Source organism: Nannospalax galili, unplaced genomic scaffold, assembly GCF_000622305.1.
Source record: "Nannospalax galili isolate Female #2095 unplaced genomic scaffold, S.galili_v1.0 scaffold390, whole genome shotgun sequence".
In the NCBI taxonomy this organism is placed as follows: Eukaryota; Metazoa; Chordata; class Mammalia; order Rodentia; family Spalacidae; genus Nannospalax; species Nannospalax galili.
In genome coordinates this window covers 4864574-4876397 of record NW_008330777.1, presented here as the reverse complement: position 1 = coordinate 4876397, position 11824 = coordinate 4864574, and the positions used below count along the sequence as shown (strand labels likewise).

At 39.7% G+C, this 11824-nt stretch overlaps 1 protein-coding gene across 4 annotated transcripts in view; it reads left to right on the top strand.

The window, feature by feature from the left end:
- Positions 1-7414: 7414 nt before the first annotated feature.
- Positions 7415-11824, top strand: part of Lin7a (lin-7 homolog A, crumbs cell polarity complex component) — a 178964-nt gene continuing 174554 nt past the window's right edge. For 2 of the 4 annotated variants that reach the window (XM_008852167.2, XM_008852160.2), the window contains exon 1: positions 7415-7745. In XM_008852167.2, coding sequence (XP_008850389.1) covers positions 7664-7745 — 82 coding nt within the window. In that variant the 5' untranslated portion in view covers positions 7415-7663. The remainder of the gene's footprint in view (positions 7746-11824) is intronic. The other 2 variants (XR_001872901.2, XM_008852175.1) reach the window with 2 other exon arrangements.

Here is an 11824-nt window from a genome sequence, read left to right as displayed (position 1 = left end):
TGCCCACTGGTGCAATATTGGCACAAATGTCATGGAAGTAACCAACCACATTCTGATTGCATTTAAGGCCCACTCTACAAGATGAAGCCAATACCTGACAACATTATTGGAACTAAAAACTCTTGGCTGACTAGGTGATAGGTCTTAGTTTTCAGAAGAATCTACTGCTACTACTCTGCTAAAAGGATATAGTATGTATCTGACTCCTAAAAACTTATTGTTATACACATAGATTAGTGTATTCTCAACACTCACTAGAGAAGCTTCTTTATGCAGCAGATGGTGGATAACACAGAGACCCCCAACTGGTCAAGATGCAGATAATACAAAATTGTGGAGTGCTCATCCCTAAATGGATCATGTATATCACACCTCCTCCTCCCAGTGCTCAGGGATCATTGCAGAAGAGGAGGAAGAAATATTGTAAGAGTCAGATGTGGTGGAGTATTATAAGGAAGCAGTGTTTTCTGAGCACAACAGGTCGGGTTCATGTATGAGCCAACAGCAGTTGTAATGACATGCACAATAACTCTGCAAGCTCAAACCAGATAAAAGTTCCCAACATATAATGGGGAGGTGGGCACCGTGTTTCAAACATTGATATGTAACTGTTGTCAGTGAAAGTTTCTGGGAGATTGAGAGTTTATTTTCTCAAAGAGTGTGGCTCCTGGCAGACTGACCATGCTCTAGTGGATGACCACACAACAAGAATGCATGATCAGCACCAAATGGACTTGATTGGTAAAAAAGTAGAAAAGAGAACACAAAGTTTGGTAGATATGGGAGAAGGGATTTGAACCTGGGAGTACTTGGTGGAGAGTAGATAAATATGATCAAATATGTGTATGAAATTCTTAAGGAATTAATAACATTTTTTAAATTTTAAAATAACTTTAGAATTTGAAACAAACCTTGAGGGTTTCTAGGGTCCTTGTCATTGATCATGGTGGTGGCTATCTTTGCCACAGTAAATTCCCCATCATCACAGACTCTTCACTGGAGTTATCATAGACTTCCTTTAGTTTTCCATTAAATCTTTTGGAATACCCTGTACCATATACTTAGAAATATCCTGATCTAAAGTTTAAAAACAGTTTCTTTATGCTCAAAGGTAAAAGCATTATATTATCTACACACAGGAAAGAAAATACCCTTAGTTTCATCTGAAGGAAATCAAACAACTTCAAGCAACCCTTCATAATACAGATTTTCCTTTGTGCTGTTTTTGTATGTCTCTTGGAAATGTATTTAGTTTTTATATTTATGAGTATTTTGCCTGACTGTATGTAAATTGCCCATGAGTGCAATGCCTGTGGAGGCCAGAAAGGGGTATTAGGTCCCTTGGAAGTGGAGTGAGTTACAGATGATTGTTATTTGTCATGTGGGTACTACGAAACAAACCCAGGTCCTCTGCAAAAGCAGTTAGTCCTCTTAACTGCTGAGCCATCTCTCCAGCCCATATATGTATGCCTTTAACACATAAAATATATAATATTTCTTCTTGGAGATACATCATTTTGTAATTCTATGCTTCGAATTCCTTTCCAAATACTTCATAAACTCCTCAAAAATATCACGGAGATCTCTTATTTCAAACTCTATTCCAAGTCCAGCGTTTGGACAGAATACACATGCGTTATTTAAAAACTAATCCTATCTAGTAAAATCGAACTCTTTTCTGAGCCATGCCAAAATAGTCTCCTCTCCTGGTACATATTTGATGAAAATTTCTTACTTCATTTTCTTAATGAACTTTTTGAGTACTCTAAACGCATAAAAATTGGCTTTCCAGAAAAAAAAAGATATTATACTATATAAAATTTGCTAATCCTAGATGCGTGTTCTCACCACGGTTAGTGTAAAGATACCAATGGGACATGGACGGAAATGATTCTAGAACAATATACATAAAATCAGTTCTCACGGAACAGTATGAACAGAGTTACAAATACAAGAGTTACAAGAGATGTGCTCACCTCTACCTAAGAATCTCTGATTTACTGTTTTTATATATTGTATTAGTCTCCCTTCATAAAATCTAATTGCCATGTATAGGATAGTGATTGGCACACAGCGGTGCTTGCTATACATTTAATGAATGAAGTGCAATCCCTGACTCAGGGCTAGTTGGGCCTGCAGCACTTGGCTTGCATATGTGAGTCTCTAGTTCAAACCCCAGTACTGCCAAACCAAACAAAAATAATCCTTGGCTCAAATTAGAGTCTATTAAAATTAATAAAATCATAATAACAATAAAACCTTCTGTTTAGAATTGTTGAATTTTGTGGGGTCTAAAATAAGGGAAATATGCCCCATGAAAGTATGAGAAGAGATGAGTTATACACAGCTTTAAAAATTGTTTTCTATCTCTTTTATCTCATAGGCTGTCCTAAGAATGTAAATATGAATTTAGGGAAATATGAGGTTGAGACATATAATCAAAAGGGAAGAAATTCAAAAGCATTAATTTTAAATTCCATTACTAAAAGATCACCCTTGACTTCCAACTGTGAAAATAGAAGTTCATTTCAAAAGGAAAGAAAAATATCATTTTCTATTTGGTTCATCAAACAGACACAAAACACTCACAAATCAAGAAGACTTTGCAGTCATTAATTATATGTTTTTCCATACAGAAACAGAATAAAATTAAATATTATAATTGCAATTCACATAAGTGATAATGTGAAGAAATACAGATAAGGTCCTATCACTGAAGAATAATTATCCAAATTTCAGCTTTACTTCTTTCAAAGTTCTTTTTAAATTTCATTTCAGGTAAATCAAAAATAATTAGAATTGACTTTTCATATTTCCATTTCATCTTTAATTTCCTGCTATCCAATTCTGGCAGCTCTTCACTTAATTCTGATGTTAGCAGTTTTTATTGTAGAATCTGCAGCATTTTTTTCTTAATTTTCACCTTTCATTATTTGCAGTTTATTTTGTGATTGGCACAAAGGTCACCACATTTCTGCTACTTATATTACCTTCCAGTATCTGATTCTCAATGGCCTTCCTCAGTCTTGGGGTTTTTTTGTTTTTGTTTTTGTTTTGTTTTGTTTTTTGGACAGTCCACAACAAACTCTTTATTCTACCCAAACATATCCATCCTCCCACTTTGGCTTCGCTCTCTTGCTGTCTAGAACACTCTAGTTTATACCTCTGCTTAGTAAACCCGACATTATCCTTGAACTAATTTAACTACCAACTTTTTCATTCTCTGCATAAGCATAGAATTTAGTTAATAACTGCTATTTTGGTTTCTTTATTGTCCTTTTTCCTCAATAATACAAAAACATAAAAAATAAAAGCAATGTTTTTTTCATGCACTTTAGTATCCCCAGTGCTTAGGACAGTGTCTAGCTTCTAGTAAATAGAGAAAGAATCTGTAGAAGCAATAGATGAGTAGTTAGCAAAATAAATACAAGAAAAAATAAATATAAGATATTCTACTTATGATGAGTCAAAAACAAACATTTATACATTGAAATATAGGTTGATTCTTTGTTTTAGTTTAATGCTGTTTTGACAAAGTCATGTGAACTAAAAAATAAAATAGTTTGAATCAGTCAAAAATCATTTCTAACACTCAGCCTGAAAGAGTTTCAGTTTGAGGGTGCTGTTTTTATCATATGAAGCTGTGCTTATTATACTCCATTTAAAATCTAACTAAACACGTTTTCTTGGTATGCTAAAGCTTTTTGCAAACCTCTTGATTCTACCACATGATTTTAAAAGATTCAATTAAGAGAAGGAGACCTTAACTAGCTTTGAATCAATTTGTTAACAAGAACAGATTTTATATTTTGAAGTAGGCAGTTGTTTTAATATTAGCTCTGTTGCTTCAGATTTAAACCCAAATGCTTTTCTCCATACAGTCCTCCTTCTGACTGTATCTCAATCAAGAGAGAGAGGGAGGGAGGAAGGGAAGGGGGGAGGGAGGGAGGGAGAGAGGGAAGGAGGGAGGGAGGGAGGAAAAGATGGAGAGAGACACAAGAGAGAACACACACACACACACAAACACACACACACACACACGGGCATGCACATTTGCTGCTCTGAAATAAATGTCTGAACCTGTAACATAAAAGAGGCAATAAGATAAAAATCCTACATTTCTTCCCAGAAAACACAGAAGTTCCTCTGTCTAGGTACTAGCATTACTAAGCAAGTCAGTTAACCTTTCTGAGTTTTAGTTTAGTTATCTCCAAAATGGGACAATAATATTTGCTTTTCTAAACTGGAAATATTGGGACAGTAACAAACCTAGTATCGACCCTTGAACATACAAGATACTTAGTATTTATTAAATTAATTAATTATACTGAAAATATAGTTACCAATAAAAAACTACACATCTTTTAAGGAAATAATATGATGGTTGGATAACCAAACAAGTTAAGATTAAAATGCAATTGCATATATTTTTAAAATTTTTATTTATTTTTTTTTAATTTTATGTGTATGCATGTATTGCCTGCTGTATGTAGGTAAGTGCACTTGTGTCGTGTAATGCCTGTGGAGGGCAGAAGAGGCTGTCGGATCCCCTGGGACTGGAGTTATAGACAGTTGTTAGCTGCTATGTGGGTGCTGGGATAGGAACCCTGGTCTTCTACAAGAACAACCAGTGTTCTAAACCACTGAGCCATCTCTCCAGCCCTGCAATTACATATATCTTAACAACTCTGATAAATACACAGAAACGAAACAGCATGTGGATATGTCAAATACACTGACCTTGATGAAACACTGTGGTTGGAACTGGAGTGACCAGGCCTTTGTGCATGAGACCTAAGCATAGACACATGTATCCAAACACAAGAAGAAATTAAGGAAACCCCTGTATCTCCACAGGTCTCAGAAAGACAATAACAGACATTTGCTTACAGATACATTTCATGAAAACCATTTCTTACATATGCTGATTTATAATTTTCTACAAACATGTAGAAATAAGCTAAAGACACTGTATTTACCAATAATAGAAACAATAACTGTTAAATACATAATAAATTGTGCTTCCTTTTACTTTCTCTTTTAGTCCTTGGGGGGAAAGAGACATACAGAAACAATATATAGCAAATTTTCAATGAAATGATTCAAGACATCAGTCAAGAAGTATGGTTGGTGCTGGAGATCCATTAGGGAAAAAAAGCCAAAAATCCCGCCTTCATAAACTTCACATCTGAGATTTATGTTGAAATAGGTACAATTATGGCTTTTAGACTTATGACTCAAGCTGCTGAAATATACATTTTTGATCAAGTATTTTATCCGAAGAGCTACATTAGTGGCCAGGGGTTTGTATATGTTTTTCAGCCTCAATCATTGAAACAGCTTCAACATTTTGTGCAAACCCCTACAAAAAGCATCTGGCTATCAAGCACACAATTGCATTACTTTCTGTTGTTCCCTTCAGGACATGTGTATAATGATAATCAATTAAAGTTACTGGTTCCTTCTCTGACCTCCCACAGTGCTTCCCTTCTATGGTGCTTAGGCACTTCCTGAAAGAGAATTTCATGCTATTTTACTACTTGTCACCCAACTAGAACTAAGTGGAGAGAAAGGGCTGAGTCTATTTAACCTTTGCATGATGAGCCTCTACCACAGGTCTTGCTACTCTGTTCAGGAAGTTAATTGTTTATACTAATAAATTTTTATACTCTTTAATGTTCTCAAATATATTCAGTTTGAAGATCTATTTTATTTTTAATTATGTGCATATGTGCCTATGCAGATAGGTCTGCATGTAGACATGTGTGTGCGGGTTGGATCCCCTGGCGCTGGAGTTATAGTTGGTTGTGAGCTGCTCATTGTGGGTGCTGAGAACTGAACGTATGTCCTTTGTAAGCGCAGTACATGCTCTTAACTGCTGAGCCATCTCTCCAGCCCCACAAAGTATAATTATTTATATATATAATTTATTATTTTTATTTTATGTGTATGAGTGTATTGCCTGCATGTATGTAAGTACAATGATGTCATGCAATGCCCATGAAGGTCAGAAGAATGCATAGGAGCCCCTAGAACTGGAGTTACAAGCAGTTGTTAGCCTCCATGTGGGTGCTGAGAACCGAACCTGGGTCCTCTGAAAGAGCAGCCAGTGCTCTTAACAGCTGAACTCTCTCTCTCCAGCCCCAGTGTATTCATATCTACGAACGCATAAAATGCTCACAAATATCAGTGAGCTTGCAAAGTAGAATCAGATTCCTCCTATTACAGACTCTCTGTGAGACTCAATCAAGTTCTTTCCTTTGTTTGAGAGATGAGAAAACAGGATTCCTGGGAGACTGTGGCTTTGGCAGATCACATGACTGGCTAAGATTTGAATTTCAAGATCAGGGGTCTTCCTAACACACTTAAAGATGAGATGACTACATGGAGCTCCTGTGTTGTGTATCTCTAGGGTCTGTTGAATGAATGACTAATCATCTTTGCCTTTCCTCAATCACTGGTGAAATGCCGCTTTTTGCCCCTTGTGTTTGTACCATAAGATGAAAAATATCTTGAGAAATCATTGCTGTAACACAGTGCCTGCCTTTGAGGGTTTGTGGGTAACCCAGAGGATTGGGCTGTCTGTCACAGGGAAGGGAGAGGATGGAGAAGGCAGTCTTGTCATCTCCAGTCCTGTACCCACTCATTTATTATACTGAGAGAAGGCTTCTCCCCACTTCTTCATGGTTTGAGCTGGAAATGAGCTTGGCCAAAGCTTAGTGAAAGTTGGGACAAAGGACAAAGGACTCACATGCAGTATTTAAAGACTCCAGGAACTGAACCCCAGTCAACTGACTCTGAAATGAGCTTTTTAGTACAATATCCCACTAACTCAGAGGCTAACAAGGGGTGTAATGAATCCCCACGTTAGGATATAGTACAGGGCATGGAAGGAACATTCCTGGTTCAATGCCTGTCACATATGCTAATTAATCGGTAACACCTCTGAATAAGCACTGCTCGTGAATCAACACGAAAAGTTATATTTTTCAGCTGCAGAAACTGATCTTTAAAAACATTTCAAAGAAGTTGGTTTGTAAAGGCAGGTTATTTCCTAGGCAGCATACCTAACTCCTAAAGAAATGCATAGAAACCAGTCCCTGTGTCAGTTACCTTGCATACTGTTACAAGTCCACATTCTAAAAACCTTTAACTGAAATTAACAGCAACTGCAATGATATCTAACACTTCCCATTTCTAACGGCATTTTCTCTTTAAAGGGGATGTGAGATTACTCTGCTGACAATTTCTTTTCTGAGAAAATTCTATCCCCATCTCCCTATGCCTCGCCCCTCTCCTTGTTCTCTCGTTCCCTGAGCATAAGTCCATTCTGACCATTCTGTTTGAGTGGAAAGTTGAAAGACAGCAAACCAGCTGCACCCTGCCAGTGCTCCTGGTGGGTGGAACTTTGGTGTTAGGGCAGAGCATTCCTTTCCAAACGCCTGGCCACACAGGCGCTTTAGGATACCTGCCCCGCTTGGCGCTGCGTCTCAAGATCTGCTACCACGGAACAGTTGCGTCTCCATCTGGCTTCCAACCCACCCAAGCTTTCTTCTCCTCTATCACCACCTTCCTGCCTCCCCCTCCTCCCCTTCCTTTCCGTCTTCCCTCTCCACCCCCGCCCTCAATCTCCTCCTCTTTTTCTCACTACAAGCCGCCGCTGATGCTGAAGCCGAGCGTCACTTCGGCTCCCACGGCAGACATGGCGACATTGACAGTGGTCCAGCCGCTTACTCTGGACAGAGGTAAGGGAGCGGTTCGCCCCCCGGGGCCACTACATACGCACTGCTTCCCCCTCCGCCCTGCCCAGTCCCACCGGACCGGCAGGATGCGCTCAGGCAGGAGAGACACAGAGAGCGAGGACCAGCCCAAAAGGCTTTAGCGCCTGGAGCAGGACACTTTCTTCTCTCTGCCGGATCCCGGCTACCCCTTCATACTGCACTCGCCCAGGCGAGGATGCCTTGGCCAGGCTCGGACGCTCAGGCTCTGGCTCCAGTCCTTGTCCCTCGCCGGGTCGCCTCATGCCCCTGGCTTTGTTGGAAAGGATGAGCAGGGACCGGGTCCTGGAGCTGTAGGTTGGAGAGGGGCAGAGAAAGCTTGCCCTGCGGGAGACGCGATGAGACTGGCTGGGGAGCCGCCTGCCAACTACCAGCTGGGGAACCCGAAGGAAGGAAGTTTGTCTCCGCGCTGGAGGCGAGGGTCTAAGCAGCTGCGGGTGCCAGTGAGGCCGCCGGGGGCTGGCAGGGCTATCTCCCGGGTGGCTGGGTGCACCGCGGCTGGGTTGCGGCGGCAGGGCGCTGCTCTCTACCAAAAGGGCAGCGCGGAGCCAGGCAGCCTGGGGGGGGTCCAGGACACAGCATCCCGCTAGCAGCGCCGGCTCGGCGGGGCTTAGACAGTCCCCAGCTGCCGCGGGGGTCGTGCTGCTCCTTTCCCCTGCAGCTCCGGGGTGGTAGCAACTCTTGTCGCCCGCTCCAGCTAAGCTTTCCTTTTCTTCACCATTGAAGTGCTGCAGAGACAAAGTGCAGGCTAGGTAACACTTTAACTTCTCACCTGTGACCTGTGCGTCCTGCCCTTTGACTTGAATGGGAAACAGTCTTTGCTTTGCTTCCTCCCTAAACCTCCCCAAGCCTGGGGACTGGTTTCTCCACTGGGATCCAGGCCTGCCTGGTGCATGGCCGAGGTAGTACCTAGCTATGAGTGGGAGTTTCCTTTCTGTTTCCCACGTCCAGTTAGGAAGGTGCCGGAATCCCTGTTTGCAGAAAGAGGGCACCTCTAGTTTCCGTCCTCAGCGACCGGGTTTAGGACCCAGGGCGACCATTTGGAAATGCTGTGCTAAGAGGAAAATGATTTAGTCCTTGTCTCTCTAGAATTTTTTCTTCTAGCGGATTAAACTAGAAGGCCCAGCAAGGCAAAAGAGCATCCTGCTGGGAGTACCGAGGAAGAGCCGGGGAAACTGTTTGAGGTTTTTAATTTGCAGAGATCCAGGGTGGCTTTAACTCAGTATGTTCGCACCAGAACAGATACTATGTGGTGCCCATAGCAACCTTATTTGGGGTAAGAGTTAAGAAATAATTGATTTTTTTAACGTTGGGAAATGTTGATTTACAAACTAGCAAATTAATAACAGTAGTTAAAGAGCTCAGTAATCCATCATATAGTCTATGATTTCACCCTCAGTAGCATCTGTACTAAGCAGGAGAAATTCATTGCCAATAAGGGCCAAGCAGATGGCAAGCTATTAAAAACTATGGATTTCCCAAGTATTTCTATTTTAATGTGATGAGCTTTTACATTGTCCCATTACTAAATTACAGTCATTAAACATCCCAAGTAAAACAACAGCTCTATGTTTAGAGCAAAAACTCTCAGATCACATACCTGAGCAAGTTCATACCCTGCTACTGCTACTCCTAAAAATATTCCACTCTGGGGATTTTATGTCAGCCCCTAGATGCCTCCGTTGGTTGTTCAAAGGAGAGGACTAAACAGACAAGATTTAAAGTTTATTCTTATTGACATCCAAATGGCACCTGTCTTTATTTTGTGACATACAGTAGCTCAGAGAGCAAACTTGGTTAGCTGTGCCAACATGTGAATGAACTCACCATCAGTCCTCACTGGCTTCAACCCATGGACAATGGGTTACTGGCATCACTGCTGTGTATGAAGTCAGTAGATAGAAGTGTTTTGCTCCTCTTCCTTATTGTGATAGTATATTAATATGACTAACTGGGTGATTTCATTATTAGATTGATGAAATGTGGGATTTTAAAACGTTTCCTGGAGAAGAAAATGACTTAGTTTTTCTGCATCAGTTAACCTCTGTGGATATCAGGAGTAGGAATTAGATGATGTTCATACTCTGCAGCTTTAGAAGGCTGTAATTAAATTAACCTAACTTAGGTTTCAGTGTTTGGTCACCTGCTGGTGGTGCTAGGGCACACTTTGATGCACTCTAAATTTACAGACTATTTTGGCCTCATCAAAGCACTTTATCACCCTTCCTTGCAATTCCCCCAGTGGGTGGAGCTCATTGAGAGGTCAGGCTAATTCTGAATCCAACTTTTCAGTTCCCAATAGTTCCTGACTTTTGGTAAAATAAAAAAAAAAAAAAACATGTAGGTTAGTGTTAATGAATGAAAGACAGAGATAACTGAGATATGATTCATAGAGTCACAATATTTCAGTGATAAAAAATTAGTCTAGATTGCATGTGGCAGTGGTTATGAACTTTTCCTCTATTCACTTGGAGGATTACCACCAGCCACAGTTGCTCTTCAAAGCTGTGCTTTTTAAACAAGCAGGATTATATGGTGGACAACAGGAAGAAAGGAAGTAAGTTGCTTGACAATGTCTCTTGTTTCATCTCATATGAGCATCTCAGGATTTTAGGGTTCCTGGTCTTTTTCTAGTATTTTCATTTTACAAATAGAAAACATGAAAGAAATGATGATAGATATTTTTAAGGCTACTCTACTGCTAAGTGGGAGATTTATGTTAAAATCTAATTCTTACTTGATATTCTTTGACAGCACAAATTTATATACATCTGGAATCTTCAAGGCAATGTTTTAAGGAAAGAAAACTGTAGGTAAAAAGTAAGATTCACTCATCTCAAATTAAAAAGAGATAAACTGAAATTAAGACTCTTACAAGCCTATAGCTCTCATCTTTGTTTTTATCTGAGAAATATGACTTTAAGATTCAGATTAGCCAGAAATACACAGGGTAATTTAGGGCTTTCATAGCTCTGTGTATACAAAATTATTTTCTGTCTGACATTAAGACATCAGACTAGCCATGCAGACTTCTTGGTGGCTGTAGCCAGAGCAGGTTGCTGTTCACTTGATATTTTTCACTTACTTATCGAGTTACTACTATAATCCAGATCTTATTGTGAGATCAGTATACATTCATTGAGACGCTAAACAGATATAATTCTAATTTCCATCCATAATTAAGGACTACTGAGGAATGTTTCTTAGTCATCCACACAAACAACAATGCATTCACACATGCACTGAATATTCATTTATCACCTGTTGCATCCAAGGTGCTATGGGAATACAAGAAAGATGGTTTCCGTTTTTACAAACTCTCTTAAGGGTCTGTTAAGAGAGACGAAATAATAAGATATTAACTTACTAAAGAAGTTTTGAGTGTCAACTTTATTCTGGCTTTAAGTTCTGTGAGGGTGCTAAGGTGAAAAATAGGAAATCTAATGGTGTTTTCATGCTAATGAGAGGGATATGAGCACATGCAAACTGTGGTTAAGAAGAAGAAAACTGGATAAAGGAGTTGGCAAAGGGCCGCTGTTTTAGATACATAGTCAAGAAGGAATGTCCTGAGTTTGCGACATTGGAGAATAGCTCTGCAAAAAGCAAGCAAACAGACTTTACCTGTATTTGGGGAAATATGCTCAAGTGGAAGAGCTTCTGTGGGCATCCAAGAACATCAGAAAAGAGAGCAAAAGAAAGTGTTGGAAGAGATGTGTGAAGATGATAGTCAGGAGACAGAAGATGTGACTCATAATAATGTTTGTAGATTAGCTGAGAATATGAAGTGTTCTGAAGAAAATGAACAGGAAAGAGATTCACTGGGCGGGAGCTATTTGCTTAGCATTGGTCAAGGAAGACTTGCTTAGAATTCAAAATTTACACTTGGTTTTCGTATATCAGTATGCTCTTTAGGGAAAACTGTCAGAATGAAGGAAGTGTATATATAACAACCACTCCTGATTTACAAATTTGTTAACATATACTGGTTAATACACTGATAAAAAATAATAGTCGAAACTTACAACTTTCAGCCAACAATTGCACTG